The sequence below is a fragment of the Eptatretus burgeri genome, chromosome 12, assembly GCF_056783735.1.
Source record: "Eptatretus burgeri isolate ZD-2024b chromosome 12, Ebu_testis_v1, whole genome shotgun sequence".
NCBI lineage: Eukaryota > Metazoa > Chordata > Myxini > Myxiniformes > Myxinidae > Eptatretus > Eptatretus burgeri.
The window spans coordinates 72,813,354-72,838,655 of NC_140972.1; the positions used below are offsets into that span (position 1 = coordinate 72,813,354).

The 25,302-nt window shown below is 42.1% G+C and overlaps 2 protein-coding genes across 3 annotated transcripts in view; both read right to left on the minus strand.

Annotated features, from left to right (window-relative positions):
• The window catches only part of LOC147015906 (uncharacterized), a 130,992-nt gene extending 106,221 nt beyond the window's left edge, over window positions 1-24,771 (minus strand). The window contains exon 1 of one of the 2 annotated variants that reach the window (XM_085848514.1): window positions 24,442-24,771. In XM_085848514.1, the coding sequence (XP_085704640.1) occupies window positions 24,442-24,485 (44 nt within the window). In that variant the 5' untranslated portion in view covers window positions 24,486-24,771. The remainder of the gene's footprint in view (window positions 1-24,441) is intronic. The other variant, XM_085848513.1, reaches the window with a different exon arrangement.
• On the minus strand, window positions 2,795-5,491 carry LOC147015907 (uncharacterized). The gene is made up of 2 exons (XM_085848515.1): window positions 4,084-5,491; window positions 2,795-3,926 (listed from the first exon to the last, which is right to left on the minus strand). Exons 1-2 carry the CDS (start codon window positions 4,687-4,689, stop codon window positions 3,222-3,224), a joined length of 1,311 nt encoding a protein of 436 aa, XP_085704641.1. The 5' UTR covers window positions 4,690-5,491; the 3' UTR covers window positions 2,795-3,221.
• Window positions 24,772-25,302: the final 531 nt, after the last annotated feature.

The window sequence follows — 25,302 nt, forward strand, 5'->3', positions numbered from 1 at the left end:
ACATTACGAGAGATGGAGTATCCAGCAACGATGACACTACAATACCTTCCTGTCCTCCAACATCAGCATACCCTCATCAATTTGGCACTGCACCACTTGCATGCCAATAGAACCAAGAAAACAAGACGTGAACGGAGGAGAAGGCACTGGGTGACACCATGGATTGGGAGGCGACGGCATTTTGGTTTATATAACCAGCTCATGGTGGAACTCCGTAAGGAGGACCATTCAGCCTTCACCAACTTTCTCCGCATGCCCCCAGCCATGTTCGACGAGCTGCTGGCCAGAGTGGGTCCACGGATAGCAAAGCGGCACACCTTCTTCAGGGCTCCGCTTGAGCCTGGCATGAGGCTGGCACTAACTTTGCGTCACCTTGCCTCTGGATGCAAGTATCGCTCGATGAGGTTCGGATGGCGGGTCCCTCATACCACCCTGTCCCGAGTGGTAAGAGAAGTCTGTCAAGCTATTGTTGACGAATATGTGGATGAGGTACTTGTTTGCCCAACAACTCCTGATGGTTGGCGCGTCATAGCCGACAAGTTCTACAAACGATGGAACTTCCCCCATACATGTGGGGCACTTGATGGGAAGCACGTGGCCTGCCGCTGTCCTCCAAGGAGTGGATCACTTTTCTACAATTATAAAGGATTCTACTCCATTGTTGTTCTGGCGCTTGTAGATGCTGACTACAAGTTCATTTGGGCAGATATCGGCGGTGCCGGATCCGCATCGGATGCGCAAATTTACAATGACTCTGAGTTGAAGGAATGCGTGGAAGACGGTACACTTGGCTTCCCTGACCCTGAGCCTCTTCCACACGACAACGAGGACGTACCGTACTTCTTCGTCGGCGACGATGCGTTTTCCTTAAGAACCACCATGATGAAGCCATACAGTTTCCGGGGTATGAATAATGACCAGCGCATATTCAACTACAGGCTTAGCCGAGCAAGGAGGGTGGCAGAAAATGCATTCGGCATTTTGACGAACAGATTCCAGGTTCTGCTAAGTGCAATGCAGCATCAACCCTCCAATGTGCAGGTCATTGTGAAAGCATGCTTGATCTTGCACAACCTCTTGCGGACAAGGTAATCCATGTTTAAATAGCATATATTAACCAGTATAGAATGCAATCAAACTTTTTAGCGTACCCTTCGAAAAATGTATGACTTACCTTCGATGTTATATGTATCATTATATTGTTTGTTATTGCACAGCGCATTTGGATACGTGTTTTTATAAAAGCTGTGCTTTATAAGTGAATAAAATATAATTTGACTCCAAGGTACCCCGGACTACACAACCCGCAACTTGACCGGGAAGACAATGGGAAATGCGACGTTGTTCCAGGAGCATGGCGAGAGGGACGCCACTTGGAGGATACGCAGACAGCTACTGGTAACAACACTGCCTCCAAGGATGGGAAAAAACAGAGGAATCTCCTCAAGCACTGGGTCAACTCCCCTGCTGGTTCAATTCCATGGCAACAAAAAAATGCTATAGATATGTGTTTTTAGCAAAAGTTCATGCAATAAAGGACCACAGAGGATTTAACATACCTCTTGAAATGAACATCGTTTCTGTTATTTATTACAAAGGACAAATACATAAGGGAAGACAACATAACGTATTGGGTGCTCTTCCAGCACCCTTTTTCGGGGTATTTCCATGACTGCCTTTCCCAAAATCCTTTGTCAAGCCTAACAGCTAAACCACTCTAAGGATTCCTATGAAATTTGCTACGTACGCTCAATATATGTGTGCATCGTGTTCTTTCCAATAAAGCACCACGGGTCCTATCAAAGTCTTGCCAGCAACCCCTTTAATTCTTCCGAAAAGAATAACTTTTCATAAAAAAAATAAAAAGAGCGTGCGCAATCTACCAATGCCCCTTCATGCCAATTTATAGGCTTAACCACCCAAAACGACGAGGAGGATATAGGTTATGGCCCAGTACATTTCTAACAGCCTCACGAATGCTAAATTGTTAATATGTTGAAGAAGAACATTATGCTGTTCAAGACACTTGGGTGAATGGTGGTCAATGTTGTTCGTTCGTGCACAAAATTTAATGGTTGCTCTGCACACCTCTGTTGCTTCGGAATAGCTCAAATACTTTATCGAAAAACGTATAGTTATTGTGAAGTGTGCAAAATACAAAAATAACCTCCATAAGTAGACCTCCGAGGGGTCTTTTTAAAATAAACAAGGACAAATGTCTCCAAGTGCCGTATCCTAAAGGTTTTGTCCTCTCCAGGACAATAGGGAAATTTTTTTTTTTTTTTAATTGAAGGAAAGAAAAAAACAACAACAACAACAACTACAAAAAACCGTCACGTGGCGTCACCTCACGCCCGTAAATGGCGTTCTCCGTGCATTTTAAGTTGTAATTATATTTACGCAATTTAAATATATTAAATGGAATAATTTTTAAATTGAAACACGAACTTCCCCAAACTTGTAAGCAAATTTCCGAATGTATTTAAAAGTCCACGTTAGACACTATCAAAAGGCAACCTCAATGTGACAATGTGTATATGTGTCTGGTATTTTGGGAGATCCGGATCGTGTATGTGAAAGAGCCATGACGTAAAGGTTTTGTCTTCACAAGAAGAACAGCGCCAAGCTCTCCATGAACCACAGCTCGCAAGCGAGACGCGACTTAAAATGTGAACAAGGAGAAAGTGTAACAAACTCCTATTAATAAAAAGTGTTTTAGCGAATAGGCAAATGGGATCACTATGGCTGACATTTGTTACAGTCCCTTTGGATACATGTTTAGTATTCCACAAGGTGGGTTTCTGGCCGCAAACTAAGAGGGTTGTGGTGAACATATTTATTGTACTAAACAGCTTGGTACCATGTAAATGAAAAGGACAAGTGGCGTCGCCCAGCTCCCAAAGTAGAGCGAGCAGCGATGGCGCCTAACGGATTCATATTTAGCATTATTGTTTATGAATTAAATATTAATGAAGCAATTCCAACCAAAATAGAAAGAGTTTGCTCAACTTTTATTCAGTGCTCTGTGGAAAAATTGTAAAAGAGTACAGTGGGCAAACGTATATAAAAAAATGGCACAAATATGGCCAAAACAATGTATTTGCCAAACTTGAAAAGTAAACCACGACACTGTCACTCTATTTACTTGTTCTTCTCAGGTGGTGGAGGTTTGTTAACCTCCACACAAGGGGTGCTTGTGACAATCAGATCGCTGGTGAAGCTCAGCAGTCCTGAGAAGCCAGAGATGTCGACATTACTCCTACTGCGATTGTGTCCAACTCGTTTGGGGACTGGTTCAGTTCTTGCACATCAGATGCAGATGCGGAGCTTGCCTGCTGTGTACTCACAGGGGGAGGAAGCAAAAAGCCATGCTGAGGGGGATGAGGCGTCATCAGCTGCCACTGCGGATGCTGCATGTGTGGGTCCACATCGCCGGTAGTCTGTGAGGCCCATGCTGACGCAGTCGATGGCTTGTTTCCCCACATGTGGCGGGGTGGCTGGTGCCTAGCTGTTGCTGCAAACTTGCGCCTTAAAACACGAGCAGGGACGTTGTGAGCCGTCGGGCACTCTTCCACTTCACTGTCCTCATCCAGCAGCACATTGAGAATCTCGTTGAAGCTTGCCCTTGTCTCCCGAAACTTGTTTTTGGACATACCGAGCAGGATGTCATGCACGTATTTGGCGTACGCTGCAGCGGCTGTGACGGGTTGAGGTTTTGCGAGACTTTTTAGGAGTTCCCCAGACTCGTGTACCCTCTCCTCGAGTGACTGCAGCAGCTGGTCATCGTCGTGTGCACGCTTCCCCTTGCCCTGTGCGGATGAATGTGGGACAGGGGAAGGCGTGCTGTCTTCATGGACCATGAGCTCTGCACAAGCTGCCTCTGCAGCGGCGAGGTCCCCGCTGTGTGCCGCTATGGTTTTCTTTATCTGCAATTACAACAAGTGTATATTAAATGACAATGCAAAAATTTGAGGCAAATGTAATGCTTTGCATTAATATATGAAGAATTCCTTAGAGATCTTTAGTACAATTAAAGGCATGGGGGAAAAAATAGTATCCATGATACTATGTATTTACACTTACACTATTGACGGGCAAAGGACGATGACGGACCACAGGCTTGAGGAAGCCGAAGTTTGCCTTCACCCACTGCTCCCTCTCCATCAGTTCGGTGGCGCCGTCACCGCTCTTGCTCCTGTCGAGACGGGTGTGGGTGTCTCGCAGGGACTTGAACCACCCCTGAAGGTGCTCCACAGACTTTCCCATGGTAGTGCCTTGATCCTCCCAGACCTTGACCTTCTTGTCCACCCTTCTGTAGTCCCTCTTCTTGATGTCCCAGATGCATGGATTGTCGCGAAGGAAATCGCACATGAGCTGCTCCTCTTCGAAATCGAGACAATACATTGTCTTCTTGGCCCTCTTCTTCGCAACGACTTGTGGAGGGGACGTGGAGGCGTCGCACGCAGCTATCGATGCCACCGACGATGCCCGAGAGGCGTTGGAGCCAGCATCCTCTCCGTCGGAGGTTGAGCGTGATGGGGAGGGTTTTGGTGATGAAGGATCGTCCTTGCGTCGGCGTCCACGGCCACGGCCAGGACATCTATTTGCAGCAGTCTTCAAACTTTTCTTGGGCATGACGAGGATGTTCACACTTCGATGTCTTGCTTGCCTATGATTCCAATTGTCCATCGGCAGCGTCTTTTTAAAAGAGTGGGGTTTGAGCAATTTAGCACGTTCAATGGAAACGATTAAAATTTCTGAGTGCCTGCGTCAAAAAACAAAGGCGAGTGACAGCATTTGAAATCGTTCATTGTAAACAATGAAAATAGCTGAGTGGTACCGTTTAAAAGTCGTTGAGTGCAAAAAAAATCGAATTGTTGAGCGCAAACGTCTACTTTCAATAGTGGGGTTTGAGCGATTTAGCACGTTCAATGGAAACGATTAAAATTTCTGAGCGCCAGCATCAAAAAACAAAGGCGAGTGACAGCAATTTAAAACATTCATTTTAAACAACGAAAATACTTGAGTGGTACCGTTTAAAAGTCGTTGAGTGAAAAAAAATTGACTTGTTGAGCGCAAGCCTCTACTTTCAATAATGGGGTTTGAGTGATTTTGCACGTTCAATGGAAACGATTAAAATTTCTGAGCGCCAGCATCAAAAAACAAAGGCGAGTGACAGCAATTGAAATCGTTCATTGTAAACAATGAAAATAGCTGAGAGGTACCGTTTAAAAGTCGTTGAGTGTAAAAAAAAATGCAATTGTTGAGCGCAAGCGTCTACTTTCAATAGTGGAGATGCAGCCATTTAAATCGTTGAGTGGCAGCCTATGAACCTACCCGTGGACACGCGGACGCAAGGACGATCCATCATAACCCACACCCTCCCCCTCACACTCACCTACTACTGCCAACATGAACAAACTACTACTAATATTGATACTGATACTGTTACTGCTGACATGGACATCGACTCAAAAAGGACTCGAAAACACTGTTGGGTTCCCCTTTTATATACCAATTCCCAAAACCGCTGGGAACACGTCTTCATATGGCAGTTGTAAGTTTGAAACACGTTCTTTTATTTTTTTGTCGACCGGAAGACGTCATTTGAATACGTGTGCATACGTCGATGTTGGTTGGGACTACGTACAGAATTGGTTCAAAGCACGTCAAACATAAGTTAGAAATAAGTTTCGCGTAAAAAAGACATTACCGCGACGTGTTTCGACTTATGAGTAGCTTATAAGTAGCCTTTGTGGACGTGTGTAAGCGTCCACATATCGTGTGTAAAACTTATCCCCATCGCATGCGGAACGTGTGTCATACGCCGAGTACGTCGTAAAATTTTGAACATGTTCAAAATTTCTTGACGTACTCTACTTACTACGACTTATGATAGCGTATTTAGCGTTCTACTCGCGCATACCAAGCTTACCCATTCCGTATTCGACGTGCCCCAACGTTTTAGACACACTTTTTGTTACTTCGGCATACGCTGGCAAGATCGCCAAGGTGTGACCGCGATTTTGACCCTTCCATTTCTACGGCAGTTATGATTCGAATAGTTGTGCGTCAGCCTTTTAATAGGCTACGCCATGACATGGTCGGCGATGCGTGCAACGCGCTATGCCTGAGTTAGACTATCGTTGGGCATCGGTTGTGTAGGCCGACAACAGGTTCAGCGTTCGTTGGTACAAGTTATCTATAACACAACGAAACGTTCTGTGTTGTTACCAATGTGTTATACATAAGACCAAGTCGCTATGAATACATCCGAATCTTAAAAAAAAAAACATCAAAAGTTCAACGTAAGCCAGCGTTTTACATACATTTTAACACGTTGCCATCGCTGGCTAAAACGTCAAGGTGTGACCGGGCCTTAAGGGGGACACTGCATCAGCGGCATAGCCACGTCCCAACCAATGATGCAACCAGCAGCCACAGGCTGCACTCGATAGAGAGAGTTCTTCAGGCCCGTTTATAATGTCTTTAAAAACAGGAACTTCCTGTTTGGAATTATTTTAAATTTTGCTTGATGCCAGGCAAGCAGACAGAGTAAAAAAAAATTCCTTACTCATCTGTGCACATATACAATCAGATTGAGATCCGTACAATTTGCCAAATTCAGAGCCAAAGTACTGCAAAATTGCAGGTTTGTTTTCCGATTCATGGTCCAACTAGTTGTTAAAATACAACATTCAAATTAAATCAAGTAGTTTCTCGAACATAAACTGATGTCTGTGGGGGGAGGAGAGAGAGAAGAAGAGAGAAAAGAGAGAAAAGAGAGGGAAGAGAGGGAAGAGAGGGAAGAGAGGGAAGAGAGGGAAGAGAGGGAAGAGAGGGAAGAGAGAGAGAACCAATTGCTTAATCCTGCTTTTCGTTTTGTACACGCAGGGTAATAAAAAAGGTACCAAGTCCAATTTAACAGACTATTTATTTTGGCTTGAAAAAGTCCAAGACAATCAAAATATCTGATAAATTGGAATGCAGAAAAAAAGAAAAGAATGGAATTCTGAACTTATTCGTTACTGCAACGTTATCAGTAAATCGTAGAGCTGAGCAAAGTTCTCTGCTATTTAAATAGTTGAGCAAAGTTCTCTGATACTTTTTCTCAGATTCTTTCATATCTGACCAAATGCACAGTCCAGTAAGAGAAATATGGTTGCAAATTTTTGTGACGGTATGGATCAAGGAAACAGATTCTGATCTTGCAACCTCTATTACAGCGAGTCAGTGCTATCAAAGCAGTTTCTTGGCAAGGGTTATGCTGGGTGGTTTGCCATTGCCTTCCAAGCAGTAATTCTTCTTCTTCTTTCGGCGGCTCCTGTTAGGGGTCGCCACAGTGGATCACCATTATGATCCGCATACTGATTTGGCACAGGTTTTACACCGGATGCCCTTCCTGACAACCCTGGTCGCCTCTTACGGCACAGGGATATGGATTGGGTTTCGCCATTGATTCCGAGCTGCCCAACACCCTCTCATAGCGCGGCCCAGTGCAGAGCTCCCGTCCTCAAGCGATCCTCCAACCCAAGCCTCCGAGTAGCCGGATTACAGGCACGCGCCACTACGCCCGGTATGCTTCCAAGCAGTAATTATAGGGCAGAAATTAAAAATTTGGTAATGGTGCAGACGATAGCTCGACGGCTTTTCACGAAGGACATGGTGGGATATTTAATGTCCACCAACTAATGTTGGCAAATAGGAAGCTCTTTAATGTCCATCCGAGGGACGGCACACCATGATGGATCAGCCTGCCTATGAAACACCAAGGTGACAGTTTATAGCTTGGTCGGGATTCAAAACCAAGCTGAACAGCTTAGATGCAAGTGTGTGCATCTCCAGGCCATACTGCCAGCCCCAAGGAAGCAGAATAGATAAGAATAAGGTTTGTAACAAAGCATGATACAAGATATATTAGTGAGGAACTACTACTGGTTCCTTACCTTTGCTAGATAGGCCAAGAATTGTCAACACCACATGCTACAATTTGAATAATCCCTCCCTTGACGACTCCATAGCTTGCAGAAGCACCATTCCATGACTCCACATTTTAAGCACCCATCAAAGTGTATGTGCACATCCAAAACAAATCATTCATATGATTATGGAGGAGCTGGTTCATCCATTTCACCCATAAATGAGGTCTGATTACTCCACAATTTACATTCAAACATCATGTTGACAATTTTTCAGCAGTTCTCTTTTACAGATATGAAGTGTGCATGCAGATAGACCACCCAGAGAGGAGCAGAATCATGATAAAGACACATGGAACAATGTGAACATCATTTGCTATCTGAAGAGATAATGCCTGCTCACAGAAGCATCTCAGGATGTTTAGTTCTACACATAATCACATGATCACTGGAGCAGGACTAAAGTTTAATAAAAAATAAATAAATTTATAAAGGAAAAGGAAGGAGGAGATGGGGGGGGTGTGGTAGAGAGTTGGGTCAAAGTTGAAAATCCCTAAATCCCTTTGGGTTGGCCTGTTTGGTATTCCTACAATAACAGTACATGTCTCATTTTGCTTGGACCCCAGGTTGAAATGAACCTGGTGGAGGGAGCACAAGGAGGTTTCTTGAAGAAACATCACCACCCGATGAGTGTAGTTGATAACCTATTAGAGACCTCTGGATGACAGTGGTGTGTTGCAGAGAGCCCCAAAAAGCCTTTGTTTTCAAGCATGCAGAAGAACATTATGTCCCTCCAATCCAGTTCTCCCATCTCAAATTAAAACATGGACATTCAATGCTACTAGAGGCTACATTTACCTGTTCATCTTCAGTTACTGAGCTGCCAGGTAGGTCAGGAGATACTTTTATCATATAAATATCAAAGCACTATAAAAGAGACGTTTGTCTGTCGCCATTTTTCTCAGAGGTGGCCAAACTTTCACAGGTTCATCAGTGAGTGGCAGAGAGTGTTTTAAGCAAACAAAGTTGTTGTTTTTTGGTGGGGGGGGGGTTTAATTAATTTTAAATCGCTCTTTCATGCGTCAGACTTTGCAGCAATGTGAAAGGTAATATTAAATGATCCCTGAACCCATTCTTTGGTGGGTGTGGGGAAGTGTTTTAGGGCCCACCAAAAATAAAAGAAAAAAAAATCTTCAAAATGCCAACAGGATGAGACCGGACAATGCCAGGTACCCCTGCTGGTGTGTATATACAACGATGGGGGCATACAACCTCTATGTTGTGTCTCGGTTGTGTGCTCCCATCAGCACACAACCGAACATGTAAATTATACTGACACATTAGTGGGGTTACTTTTAGCAGCCCTGTGTGACTATTTTGCGGATAACTAAGTTTAAGGGTGGATTTAGGTGCCTTGGGAAACAACCTTTAAATTTAGCTTTTACACATTTTGAGAAATGATGGGGAACAGCCACCATGAGTGCATTACATATCTGAGTATCTTAGTGTTTTGTCCAGTCGACCAAGGGGTGTATTAAACGCTTATATATCCAGTTTTAATACTTATAGCAAATTATAACACTCAAATAACTAATATTTGCAATTTTATTAATTAATTAAAACTATAAAGTTTGTATTGCAGTGAACAGCTAAATTATGAGTGAGCCTCCATCAACATCAATGATCAAGCCATGGCCAGATGAAGGTGGGTGAAGGAGAAAACACCTACAGCATTGTATGTTATGTGAGAGTGAATACAGGACGACAATTTATTGGAGTTGAGGGATCTCTCGGCATGGGAAAACTTGAAATTTAAGGCACAGATACGGGTCGATCTTGATACTTTCGGAGACACATTTCACAGAGTGGACTGGAATGCGGGACCCAAAGGACAACTGATGCATAAAGCGTGTCAATTGAAACTCTCAGACAGTCAGCGACTTGTCCAAAAGACAAGGCAAAAACAGAACTCAAGTGACGATGCAGAGCTTCACGATCAACCTGCTGTTGGAGAATCCTCCTCTGGATCCATTGGTGCAACGCGTGCTACAACCGGCCCATTACGCACCAAACATGTTTGCATTTGGTGCTTCGAGCCTGCTGACACTTGTCATCCCAAAAGAGCAAAAGGGAGCCTATATTTGGGAACTCAGGTGTGTTAATAATCCATGAGCTGTGAAACGTTTACGCTTAATTAAACGTGGTGATTTACCATCCGAATTCTTTATTTACTTTCACGGAAACATGCTTGGGAACAGTTTAAGGCTTCCACTGTCGACCTTGAAGATGAAGTCATGCGAGCTGTTCACAAGAACTCAGTGGGTTTTTCACAAATCCACACAATATAAAGTCAGGCTTCAATAATTTGTGTTTCATGAATTCAAATGCCTTATCATCCCACATGAAGATAAGGAGTTCATCTACACTCTGAGAGAGCAGTGCTTGAATTTGAGGACGAGTACAGAGATTTAAGTGAGCTCGAATGTCATCAGGTTGAGGTAGACTCCAGAATTTTCTACCAAGTACACCATCTCGATTAGTGTGACACCCTGTATGGATATTCTTGTCAATGCTGAAGATAATGACGTGATAGTTTTTGGCAGCACATGTTTCACACATGTTTGCAGTCCCACTGCATTTGTTCAAGAGGAAGATATACGATTGAAAGAACCTCTACACTCATCATTCAATTTTTTTTCATCATATTTTTTAAAATATTGATAGAAACATTTTTCCACTTTGATATTTGACACTTCTGTAAACTCGAATATGCTCTTTCCAATGGTGAACAATTTGAAGTGGTATGCCTTGTCATATATTTGCAATCCTCACCTGAATTTCAGGGAAAAATGAAAAATTTCAATTTTTGAGGGATCATGACTCTTATATATCACTGATTACAAAAAGTAAATATTTGAATACTACTACCATACAGTTATTACATGAAAAAAATTCAAGCTTCTGGGATGGGTCAATAAAAATATATGGGTTCTCAAAGTTGGGTCTTCAAACAAAACCAACATTTTTTTTCTGGATTTCAACTGATCAGGTCATAAAATTTAATAGAGGTATACTCAGTTTTATGTTTGTTTCTTACAGAGCAGTTATAGAATAATCTCTGACAATTTCAAGGCTCTAGCATTAATATTAAAAAAGTTGTGGAAGTTTAAAAGTAGCCGTTCATTTTGTGATGCTCGCAACGACCATAAAAATAGGGCCACAACCACATTTTCAACCTCAATATCTCAGAGTTGACCGGATCTATGGACCCAAAATTTTACTCAGCTTCATTTTGATACCTGGGAACTATTTTATGAAAGTTTAAAGTAAATCTGAGGGGGTCAACTGGGAACGTTTTCTTAAATTTGGTGATTTCAGATGGAATGACTCACGTGTGAAAGAGGGAGTTCAAACATTTTAAGACGACTTTTTTTTGTTTTTGTTCGATAAAGATGAGGTAAGATTAGGTAAAGGAAAGGTTGAAGAAAAAAAAAATCATGAAGGTGTATGGTGAATGTGGGTCGGCAAAAGTAGAAAGAAGTTGGTAGATCGGCAAATGATGAAGGAGGAAGAAGAGTCTATACAGGAAGTCACGTGGTTACGTGGAGTATAGGGTGAGAAGAGAATAGGTTTTTCTTGTTGTTGTTGTATTTTTCATTTTAAGACATGAAACAGAGGGTATAGTTAGGAAGGATAGGAGGAGGGTGGAGGGAATAGTGGAGAAAATAAAAACTGATGGTATTAAATCAGGAGAAAATACAAATAAACACGATTGTGCACATATACGGGAAGACGATTAGGCCGCAGGGAAACCCGACATGACAAGATCGACGAAAACTCACCAAATAGCACAAATTTTGATACAAAACTGAACGAGGAACACACAGTAAACATGGAGGCAACAAAATAAAGTCAAACCGCGACAAACAACAACCGGAAATTTATGTTTGAGAAAGTCGGCAGAGACCCCTGGAGAGAACCAACTGTCGCTCAAAAACTGGAACCCAGTTTTCTTCACCATACGAACCCCTCCTCACACGACCGAGCACACGCTGCTAGCAACTTAATTTCATGAGTGAACCACAACATATTTGAATCCATACAACACAACCAAACTGCCATTTCCTCCATCATAGCCTTCTTCACCACAATGCCAGCAATAACCAACCAGCCTGCTTCAAATACACACCAGACTTATTTTCATTTAGCACCACCATTCAAGTGTCTTCCGTGGTGCACATCGTCCTCACACAATGACACTTCGACACCACAACCACATTCATCTCACCACTACCCACCGCCTTCCTGCACCTCGGGACCATCATCTCGCCTCACCCACGGACACCTTTGGCTCATGATCGGACCCAAGCCCAGCACCGTAACAAACAGTCTTGCACACCAAGTAACAAGTGTGCACTTGCCATTACTTCATGATCCTCTATCCAGCGAGTCATCCGCACCCTTCCCGGGCATTCCATTGATGATGCAGACCTGCTGCATGTCGGCTCCATGTTGGGTCAGGGACTGACAGGCATGGCACAGTCGGAGGACAACTGAAAGTGATTCCAGCACAGCAACTTCACAAGCAGGGTGACGTCACATGAGTCTGGACAAATGAGCGCACTGCATTTGGAGGAAAGAGGGCAGCGCGTGACCCGTGCTCCTGGAAGCCACTCCCACAATAAGTGGGGATTCACCCTTGATCCCACCCAAAATATGAGTAAAAGCCACCCTGAGTAAAAGATAAGGCATATTTGCTAAATCGTCGTGGTTTCGAGATGCCAGCGTTTTATTTATTAATTAAGTTGTGGTCGTTTCTGCACAGCTGTGCTTTCTATGCTCCCCCCTCCCTTTTCTCTGTTGAGAATTACCCCTATATGGATGAAATCCTACAAGTCCAAATCCGAAACGGGATCCACAGCACTTAGGAAATTAGTTTAATACCTTGTTACACAGCCAAATTGTGAGCTTGGGATCCTAAGTTCAAATCCCACTCAGCTGTTGAATTAATAATAGATGGGGTTGACTCTGCCTGTCATCATTCCGAGGTCGGCAAAATGAGTGCCAGCATGCTGGTGTCGTGTGTCGGAGTGGCGACCCGTCCAGGATTGTGTCCAATAGCCAATGAGACCGCTTAGGCAGCACCAACGCTCTGCACAGAGTCGAGTACCAATGGATGGACGGAAGGATAGACAGCCAAGTTGGGTCCAAAAAAAAAATAAAAAAAGAGATCCAAAAATAAAAAAGAAAAGGCAGGAATCATAAGGATCTCGCAGAAGCCTGGAGCATTGGAGAGATGGTTTCTTACAAATCATGAGGGCATAGCTATTACTTCAGCAACAAAGCAAATCTGCACACACAAATTAGAGTGTAGTGAGAGTCTGCATACACAAATAAATGGGTTCCCATAGGATCAACTAGAACGGGCTCTCGGTGGAGCGCATACCTTCGCCACCGCAACTTTTTTCCGGGCACATTTGAAAAACGTCATTTTAAAACGTCCATGACGTCACAACCGTCAGTCCGATTGACGTCAAATTTGGTGTGTAACCTCCTTGAAGGCAGTCCAACAAAATGGAATGATAAACACTGAAAAATTAATAAGTTGAAAAATGACATCATCTTTTGACGTCATTTTGACGCACTTCCGGGGACGTCACGTCCAATCAGGGACTACCATTCTGAAAGCTCGTAGTTCACTGAACGTTTTAACGTTGGTTTCATGTCAATAGCTCTATTCGATCTGAAGCTATGCCTACAAGTATATTTTGACCTTGAGTGTGACCTTGACTACAGAGTTAATTGGCAAAACCTGTACATCAATAAACAGATATTTTGGTACTGATCCTAATGCCTGGATTTGGGAGACTTTGCTTTATAAATTATATAGATATTTGAATGTAAAATATCAGGACATTTTCGCCACAATTGAAAAACGTCATGTTCAAACGTCAAAGACGTCATAACGGTCAGTCCGATCGAAGTCAAATTTGGTGTGTGACGTCCTTAAGGTAAGTCCTACAAAACGGTATGATCAAAACTGATGAGATCGAAAAATGAAAATTTACGTCATCTTGTGAAGTCATTTAGACGCACTTCCGATGATGTTATGTCAAATCCGACATGACATATCTTAAAGGTAACTCGTCATGGAACAATATGGCGGTGGTTGCATGTCGATAGCTGTATTATGAAGGAAGTTATGCTCAAAAGAGTGTTTTTGACCTTGACCTTTGACCCGATCGCTCCCAAAATCTAATCAAATCGTCCTTGGATACTCATGAATCATCCCACCAAATTTCATGCAATTCGGTTTAATACTTTCTGAGTTATGCGAATAACAAACAAACACACATATTCACAAATAAATAAATACACAGCGACCAAAACATAACCTTTCGCAGAGTGCGAAGGTAATAAGATGAGTGATGTTCAGAAGCTGAACTCAGTATTCACCAGAGATGATGACAAATACATTTGACCTGACGAATGCAACAGAATAATGCATTCCTCTGTCTAATGTTGTTTCAAGGCTAGTGATGCCAACTGAAATGGCAAAATCAACTGGTGGCAATAAATACTACAGGATGTAGTCAGACAGCATCCTTTGTTGAGGAAAGGCTGGATATCAACACAATAAGCATCTGGGATACTCTTCCTCACCTCAAAATCAACACCTTCACCAAGTTGTCAGCACAGAAAGTGAAGTTGGCTGACAAGATAGTGACCCTGAAAGCTGACAGGGACATATTTGGTCGCCTACAGCTCAATCTGAAGAAATTGTCGAATGAGCCAACGACTGTGCTGTTTGCTTTGGCCCATGTTGATGGTGCAATGAGGAACACCACAAAGAGCGTCATAACAGAATTGGAAAAATTGGGAAAGGTGACACCTGCCCCAAGTAATGACATGCAAAATATCACTTACATCGTAAATGGAATGGCCATGGTGCAAATAGTGAGGTGAGGTGAGGTGAGCTGGTGCTCAAAACTTTGGACAGTTATCAGAGGTGTGTTCTGCAGCTACATCTTAGCTCAACAAATATTGCTGCAATCTTGTCGATGTTGAATTTGACTGATAGGACAAGTCAGAGTCCATCAAGAACGTTGAAAGATGATGACTGGGGGGAGGGGAAGGGGAAGAATTTGAGGGGGAGGGGGGGGACAGAAGTCGAAATTTGAATCCTCGGAAGCAGCACACACATTCCAAAGCAGTGGCATAAGTACCTGTCAAATTCACTGAACAAGATCAAATTCATTGCTCATTGTCAAATTGTCAAATTCATTAGAAACAGTCAAATTCATTAGTCAAATTCATTGCTCAATTTGCATTAGAGAGTTGGTGTGAAGTTGTAAAAGTGAATGTACCTTAACATCATCAATTAGTTATGGCTGGGGGATTTAGGATTTGGACAAGAACAGTGAGTATCATAAGAATGAAGTCTTATCCCCAGATGACCCTCAATTTTTCACACTGATTGGATGTGGCATTCCACATATGCAATTATGACGTCATAACAAAAAAAAAAAAACCATACTCATTCCCCATGAGGAGGACTTGCTATGTGCAAAGTATCAATTTTTATCCTTGGTGCGGTTACAGAGATACAGAGGTCCAAAGTTTTTCTGTTTTTCCACTATGGCTGCCACGCCACGTAACCTATGACGTCATAATTATCATTAAAGCATTCCACATGAGTGGTCGCACTAATGGTGAAAATTGTCTCAATCTGACAAGTGGTTGGAGAGAAAAACACCAACGTTCTGTGCGGACAAACAAACAAGCAGTCATAGATTGGTACTTATGAAATAGTCAACTTGACCTCTGACCTTGTCTAATAAAAGCTGTCTCCAGAGAAGGTAGTGACGCAAACCAGAAGTTTCTACAATGATTCTGTACCAAACCATCAAAAATCGTAACGTCGACCGAAGCAAAAATCTCCATTTCTCCACGTAATTATTTTATATTATTTTATCAAAGTCACAAAACCGTAATATTCGGCCATCCACCAACAATCTTTACATAATCCGACGGCTTAGCGAGTCAGGCATGCGACGATAACCTTTATTGGGATAAAAAATGACTTTTAAACTCCATCTTCATCGAAAACACCGTCAGCACGCACACGGAAAACGTTTACGTGATCAACGCCGCCTCTGCTCAAGTGCAATGCACCACGTGACGACTCGTGACGCGCGAGTGAAATATTTTTTATTCAATCTTAAAACGTCTCCAAAACATCCGATTTCTACCAGAATTTCAACAACCGAGTTTTAAGCGTCCTAAGCGATCGCAAAAACCGAAGACAAAATTAAAATCGAAGTTAAAACCAACTCGTAACGTCGACCGAAGCAAAAATACTCCATTTCTCCACATGAATTTACGGAATTATGTTTGACCTCACTGTGACCTTGACCTTTGACCGATTTTGACCAAAATCTAATCAGCGCTAGCCATGGCCCTCCTGAATCACATGGTGTAATTTGACATTGGTAGCTTCTTCAGTTCTCGAGTTATCGTGCCTACAAACAAACACACAAACACACACACACAAACAAACACACAGACAGAGGACGGAAGTCATCAATATACTTACGAAATCTAAAGATTTCGTAAGTAACAAAGACAGAAAGGGGTGAAAACATAACCTCCTTCACCTTCAGTGGCAGAGGTAACCAGCAGAATTCAGTAACAGTGATTTTTAGCTTACCTGAACTTTCGTCAGATGAGCTTATGCAATCAGTGTCCATAGGTGAGTGAGTCAGGGAATCACAGTCCGTAAACACTTCAGTCATCATCACTTGAACCAAACACATGTCTTTGATGAAAATTGACCACAAGCTTCATATCTGATGCCAAACAAGGATATATTGACTGCTTCAAATCTGCTCTCATTAAGGGGTCGAGGAGGGGTTTTGACCACACACACACACACACACACACACACACACACACACACACACACACACACACACACACACACACACACACACACACACACACACACACACACACACACACACAATAGGTATTCGCTCTCTTCCCCAGAATTGCACACATGATTTCGATGAAACTTGACCAGAACCCTCATCACCACCAAAGTGCATCAACGGCATCAAAATTTACACACATAAAGGGGTCTTCGGAGAGGGGAGCGGGACGGTGAACCCACCTCAAAATAGGTCTTTGCTGTCTTCTCTAAAACTACACAAACAATTTTGATGAAACTTGACCACAACATTCTTCACCCATGACGTACCAAAGTTTATCAATCGCATCAAAATATGCGCCCATTAAGGGGGTCTACCGGGAGTTTTTTGACCCCCCCCCCAAAAAAATAGGCATTTCCTCTCTTCTCTGAAACTACACACAACTTCAATGAAACTTGACCACAACCTTCATCGCCTGTAACGTTTGTTCACAGCATTGAAAAAAATTCAGGGTCTAAGGGGGTCTGTGGGGGGTTTCAATGACTGTTGCCCCTGATTGAGGTGAGCTTCAGGACAGGCAGTCCTATTTTTATGACTAGGAGGAATAAGTATTACCTGAAGTTGACCATGCTTATAAGAAAATGGAGTTGATCATGACTGACCATTTATCACAAGTGAAAAAAAAATTGGTAATATGAACGTGGTCATTTTCCCACCATAAGAATCGAGTGCCATCTTGCATGTAATCAAATAATTAAAAAACATCTCACAAGTTGATATCCGTATGTTGATATACAGTGCCTATAGAAAGTCTACACCCCCTTTCAAAATTGTCACCTTTTGTTGCCATATATACTGGAATTAAATTGTATTAAAACAGACTTCTTGCACCTTCATTTATACATCCTAATCCACAACTTCCAAGTGAAAAACAAATTCCACAAATTTCAGAAAATTAATTAAAAATACAAAACTAGAATATCTTGGTTGGACAAGTGTCCACCCCGACTTAATACTTGGTGGAAGAACCTTTGACAGCAATTACAGCTCTGAGTTTGTTGGGATAGGTTTCTACCAACTTTGCACACCTTGATTGAGCAATAATTGCCCATTCTTCTGTACAAAACTGTTCAAGCCCAGTCAATTTGCATGGGGAAAGTTGATGGACAGGAATTTTCAAGTAATGAAAAAGATCTTTGATTGGATTTAGGTCAGGGCTCTGAGTGGGCCACTCAAGGACATTAATCTTTTTATTCCTTGGCCACTCCAGTGTAGCTTTGGCTGTGTGCTTCAGGTCAGTCATGCTGAAAGGTGAACTTCAGTCCCAATTTTAGCTTTCTTGCAGAGGACAGCAGGTTTTCCTTGAGGATTTTTCTATATTTTGCTTCATCCATTTTCCCTTCCATCCTGACAAGTGACCCAGTCCCTACTGATGAGAAACATCCCCATAACATGATGCTGCCACCACCATGCTTCACAGTAGGGATGGTATTTTTTGGGTGATGGGCTTACTGTGTGGGGTTTGCACCAAACGTTCTGTTTTGCATTGAGGCTAAAAAGTTCCATCTTGGTTTCATCAGACCACAAAACTTTTTGCCACATGGTGTCAGAATCTCTGGAGTGTTTTTTTTTTTTTTGCATTCCTCAAATGGGACTCAAGGTGGGATTTTTTTGAGTCATGGCTTCGTTATCGCCATTCTACCACACAGGCCAGACTTGTGGAGTGCTTGGGATATTGTTATCACATGCGTACAGTGACTCGTCTTTGCCAAAAAGGCTTGTAGCTCTTTCGATGTTGCCATTGGTGTCTTGGTAGCCTCCCTGATTGGTGTCCTCCTTGATTGGTCATCCAGTTTGGAGGGATGGCTTGATCCAGGCAGGGTCTTGGTGGTACCATACACGTTCCACTTCTTAATGATTATCTTGACTAGACTCCAAGGAATATTCAAGGCCTTTGAAATAATTTTATCCCCATCCCTGATCTGTGCCTTTCCACAACTTTATCCCAGAGGTCTTTTGAAAGCTCCTTGGTGCTCATGGTTGTCTTTGCATTACCCAGCAGCAGCTGATTTTATTTTGAAATAATCAGAATCATGACAATTTAACACAGGTGGATGCCAAATAACTTGGTGTCATTTTGAAGGTGATTGGTTGCACCTGAGCTAATTTACAATTGTTATTAAAAGGGGGGGGGGGTGAACACTTATCCAACCAAGACATTCTCGTTTTGTATTTTTAATTAATTTTCTGAAATTTGTTTTTCACTTGGAAGTTGTGGGTTATGATGTATAAATAAATGTGGAAAAATAAGTCTGATTTCATGCAATTTAATTCCAGGCTACAAGGCAACAAAAGGTGAAAATTTTGAAAGGGAGTGTGAACTTTCTCTAAGTTCTGCACATGTGGCAAATCAGATACCTTTGTTCATGCTGTTCACCGTTTTGTTGTAAGTTGCTGTGTCCAGAATGTTCTGTCAATATTATTGTTTTAATGGCCATACACATCAGTTCAAGTGTTTTCATATGTGAAATATTGTTTATGGATTTGTGACAATTGAGAAGGAAAAGTTAAAAGTTCAGTTTATTGCTTTTATTCATACTTGAAGAATCAGTGGAAACTGTCAGTTTGTAGGTATTTGAATAGCTTCTGAAACAAAACTCCGTTTTCAGTTATGACTCATTTCGTGATCTTGATTTGTATATTGCAGTATGCGTGGTGCAGAGTATTTGCATTGTCAAATATATTGTTCATAAAATAGCAATTATTAGAAGAGCACTTGAAAGCATTTCATTTAGAATACTGCTGAATGTGAAGAGATGTGCATGTTTTGCAAGATCGACATGCTCTACATAGCACGGATTATTAATAATAATAATAATAATAATAATAATAATAAAAAAGCACCACCTGTTCTGAAGCTCACCTGGATCAGGAGCACCAGTCACTCAAAACCCCCGCAGACTCCCCAAAACCTTTTTTTTTTTTTAATGGCGTGAACAAACTTTGGTACATCAAGGGTGATGAAGGTTATGGTCGAGTTTCATTGAAATTGTGTGTGTAGTTCAGAGAAGAGATGAAATACCTATTTTGTGGGGTTAACCCCCCCCCATCTCACCCTGTAAACCCCCTGAATGAGCACAGATTTCGATGCTGTCGATACACTTTGGTATAACACGTGTGATGCAGGTTGCGGTCAACTTTCATCAGAATAGTTTGTGTAGTTTCAGAGAAGAGACAAATCACCAACAAGGAGGTACCAATGGGTGTCTCTGAGCCACAGACAAGGGGGGTGGGAAATAAATTAAGGGAGAGACGTGGAGAAGAAATCAAGAACGTTTTCATTAGCTCTCTTGGAAGAAGAGATTCTGCAATTCTTTACTCGCTCGATCTGATTCCCTTCAGAAGCTTTATCTAACCCTTTTTTGACCTTTTCCAATCTCCGCTTTGACACTTTCCAGCCCTCATGCTTCTTCTTCAGTTTCCAAGTTTTTTGGGGGGGTTATTTTGTTACACTTTAATTACATTTCGACTCATTATTTTTGTACGCTTCCTGACTCTCATCTCACACAAGGACATCCATGCCAAGCCCGGCATTCAGTCACCACAGCGTTGTGCAGCTGATGTCATGCTGTCCGGTCACAACAAAGCTGCTGCCCGCCTCATCTCGCATCACCGGCCGTTATTCCCACGAGAGCTGCTGGGTCCATCGCGTTTAGAGAGAGATAATTGGGCACCCCAGACGACCGGGGAATGAAAGGAATGGAGGGAGGAACCCGGGAGAGACAATGCAGGCGAATCAGAACCAACGAACCATTGGGTGAGCACAATCTAGCCAGCTTGTGGAAGGTGTGTTGGGGCATGTAGACGACTCCTCACCACTTAATTCTCATCGCTACTATTCCTCACACTCAGTGGGGGTGGGAGAGGGGGGGGCAGAGAATGCACAGAGTTGGGAAAAGGGGGGGGGTTGAGAGGCATTTAGGGAGGGGGTTCAGGAATTGGTGTTGGGAGAGGATTCGTGGACTTACCATTGAGGACTTGAAGAAACTTGAGTAATTTGACTGCGCGCAGTCGACGGGTATGCCTCCGCTCTCCCGCACAAACACTTGAGTATTGACATATTTGACCCTTGACCTTTATCATATCTGGCCCAAAATCGAATCAGTTAATTGCCCTGTCTTACTTTACCTATGTACCAAGTTTGATGAAATCCTGTCCAATATTCTTGAGTTAGGGCGTAAACAGAAAAAATTTCAGAGTTTGACCTTGACCTTTGTCACATCTGGCCCAAAATCAAATCACTCAATTGCCCTGTATTACTCTACCTTTTTACCAAGTTTGATGAAATTCTACAATTTGCTTCTAGAATTATCGCGAAAACGAAAATCCAGATGGAAAGACGACCCGGAAACATAATGCCTCCGGCACCCTTGTGTGGAGGCATAAAAAGGGAAAGGATAGGACACAATCAGGTTGGGGAGAGAGAGGGAGGGAGGGACAGAGAGGGGATAGAGCTCGGAGAGGGGGTTTGAAGAAAAATGAGGTCGAGGACTTGAAGTCACATTTTACATGACGCAGAATTTCCATGGGTCACTGCTATTATACTGTCAAAGGACATTCCTAGAAAACTCCCAAAGTATTCCATACAACACAACGACCTGGTTGAACCAGATTATCTGGCAGTGTGTGTGTGTATGTGTGTAATACATATACAGCTCTAGAAAAAAAATAAGAGACCACTCCAAAAAAATTTTAAATCACCATCTCCACATGTATGGCAGCCATTCCATTCCAGTGTCTGTTGAATTCCAACACAGGCACACCCCATTCTACTTCGTGAGGTACTGATTTGGTGATCACCTGAACCGAATCTTATTTAACAAGGAAAAGTATAAAGACCACTGCTGTGGTCATCACTATCCTCTTGCAATAGGACCAGCTGGATGGCAAAAACAGTGCTAGTAGTACCTCAAAAGTAATTGGAATCCAAAAAAATAACTATTGACCATGACAAAAGAGTTGAAAAGAAGTTTTGAGTGAGGAAAAGAAGGGTTCAATTCTGGCTTTACTGGCAGAGGGATACAGTGAGCGTCACGTTGCTTCCATCCTTAAAATTTCAAAGACGGCCTGGGTGTGCGCTGCCGCTTGCCACGTCATCACAGGGCGAATCCCCCTTACCTGTGGCTAATATTTTAAACCACCCATTAGCCACTGTGGCTAATCCATGTTTTAGTGGGTTTTTTTTTTTTTACCAGTTTTAGGTGAATTTTGGGCGATTTTAGCACAGAATTCAACCTTTGTTGAGATGGCTGAGACGGCCGCCATTTTGAATGTTTTCATTACGGGAATCACGCGTGATTTCGTACAAGCTTATATATACTAGCTTTAGTAGTTTTAAAGTAGTTTCTAGTTAAAAAAAAAAAAAAAAAATTGACCGAAATTACACATGATTCTCGTCTCAAAATTTTATTTTAATTATTTTGAAAAAAAAAAATTCCCGGAATGATTCGGCGCTACTCAGCGCTACATGCTTCGTTGGGTCAGTGGTTGCCAAGTGAGTTTTGACACAATCAGTAGTAGTACGAGTTTGTTTGGATGAGAGAGTTTGTTGGGTGAGATTGGTTGTATGAGTGAGTTTGATGTGTGAGATTGGTTGGATGAGTGAAGTTGTTGGGTGAGATTGGTTGGATGAATGAGTTTGACTGGCATGAGGTTGGTGCACAACCACCCCCATCCCCCACGACCACTTACTAAAGGCACAACAACCATAACACACACACACACACACACACACACACACACCATCACCACCACCATCCCTCACAATCACCACCTCCCCTGATGGTCGTTCATTCAACCAATCTCACATGTCAAACTCACTCATCCAACCAATCTGAACAATCCAACTCACTCATCCAATCAACCTCACCCATCAAACTCACACATCCATCTTAAAATTAACTTATTATTTCATATTGCTAAAAAAAAAAATAATAAAACTTTTGAATAAAATGTGGCTATTTCCTTTCTCCTGTGGCTAATCATTCTAAACCTGGATTAGCCACAGTGGCTAATTCCTTTTGAAAGCCAGAGCACACCCAGACGGCGGTTCATAAGAACAAGGTCAAGTTGCAGACATTGGGGACAACAAAGCTACAGACTGGCAGAGGGCGAAAACGACTTTCCACTGACCATGATGACCGCCAACTCATTCGAATGTCACTCAACAACCGTAGGATGACATCAAGTGACCGACAAAAACAATGGCACACGGCAGCTGGGGAGAAGTGCACGGCGAGCACGGTTCGAAACAGGCTCCGAGGAGCAGTGCTGAAGTCGTGCAAAGCTAGAAAAAAGCCCTTCATCAATGAGAAGCAAAGAAGAGCCAAGCTGAGGTTTGTAAAAGACCATAAAGGACTAGAGTAAGGTCATCTTCTCTGATGAGTCCAATTTTCAGCTTTGCCCAACACCTGGTCGTCTAATGGTTAGGTGGCGACCTGAAGAGGCCTGCAAGCCACAGTGTTTCGCACCCACCGTGAAATTTGGTGGAGGATCGGTGATGATCTAGGGGTGCTTCAGCAAGGCTAGAATCGGGCAGATTTGTCTTTGTGAAGGACTCATGAATCAAGCCACCTACAAGGTTGTCCTGGAAGAACACTTGCTTCCTTCTGCTCTGACAATGTTCCCCAACTCTGAGGATTGGTTTTTCCAGCAGGACAATGCTCCATGCCACACAGCCAGGTCAATCAAGGTGTGGATGGAGGACCATCAGATCAAGACCCTGTCATGGCCAGCCCAATCTCCAGACCTGAACCCCATTGAAAACCTCTGGAATGTGATCAAGAGGAAGATGGATGGTCACAAGCCATCAAACAAAACTGAGCTGCTTGAATTTTTGTGCCAGGAGTGGCATAAAGTCACCCAACAGCAATGTGAAAGACTGGTGGATAGCATGCCAAGACGCATGAAAGTTGTGATTGAAAATCAGGGTTATTCCACAAAATATTGATTTCTGAACTCTTCCTAAGATAAAACATTAGTATTGTGTTGTTTAAAAATGAATATGAACTTGTTTTGTTTGTATTATTTGAGGTCTGAAAACACTGAATCTTTGTTGTTATTTTGACCAGTTGTCATTTTCTGAAAATAAATGCTCTAAATGACAATATTTTTATTCGGAATTTGGGAGAAATGTTGTTAGTAGTTTTTGGAATAAAACAAAAATGTTCATTTTACTCAAACACATACCTATAAATAGTAAAACCAGAAAAACTGATAATTTTGCAGTGGTCTCTTAATTTTTTCCAGAGCTGTAGATATATATATATATATATATATATATATATATATATATATATATATATATATATATATATATATATATATATATAAATATAAATATAAATATAAATATATATATATATATAAATATAAATATATATATATATATATATATATACCCCCTCCCCCTGAGAATAAGAACAGTCCAGTATTACTAAATGCGAAATGGAGTAAAACATTTTTTTTTAAAATAAAACTCAAGCCCAGGGTTGAGGTAACAGTTCAAGTGCAGAGTAACAGTGTGTTCTTGCCTTGGTAAGTCCACCTCTGCTCCGTTCATCGATGCTCTGATCATGGCGATCTTTGTGTTCCTGCAATTCCGACGGGTCCGACGGGTCCTTCCGTTTCGGACGACGTTTTCCTCGCCCGCTGCCCATGATACCGAAGACGGATTCCTTTTTTTCCCTTTTGGTCAGAGTTGAAACTTCCCACGTGCACTACCGGAAATACGTTTTGTATAAACGAAACTTATAGAAACCAAATGCGCCTGCAGGGCAGAAATTGACGACGCATCTGAGAAGAAAACGCCTCAGTTTCTGCCCTCAGAGCAGATAGTTATTTTTTAAATTTCCCTTCACCAATGTGAAGCTATGTCCCGCCAATCAAACAGGTTGAATTTTAACTTCCGCGTTGTTCGTTTCGACGAAAGAGAAAATTCCAAAACGTCAAATGCAAAGTCAATGGCCGAAACAATTATTTTAATACATTGGAAGTTATTCCATGAATAATTACTCGTAAAATGTTGATTACAATATGGAATAGGCAAAGCCAAGAAGCGAACGAAGAATTCTTCTTACATATATCAAATTAAACCGTCTTTTTGCTATGAAAAAATAAATATTACCTCAACATGACCTTCACAACAACAACTACACCGCCTAGAACAGGATCTCATCTGAAAAAAATAAATTTCCTCAACATTACCTTCACAACAACAACTACACCGCCAAGAACAGGATCTCATCTAAAAAAATTAATATTACCTCAACATTACCTTCACAACAACAACTACACTACCTAGAACAGGATCTCATCTGAAAAAAATAAATTTCCTCAACATTACCTTCACAACAACAACTACACCGCCTAGAACAGGATCTCATCTAAAAAAA

Bases quoted from the DNA above. Each gene is read 5' to 3' on its own strand.
- LOC147015907 (XM_085848515.1), bottom strand. From the start codon at position 4,689: ATGGACAATTGGAATCATAGGCAAGCAAGACATCGAAGTGTGAACATC. The intron at 3,927-4,083 runs GTAAGTGTAAAT...TTGTAATTGCAG, and splicing joins GTCCTTTGCCCGTCAATAGT to ATAAAGAAAACCATAGCGGC.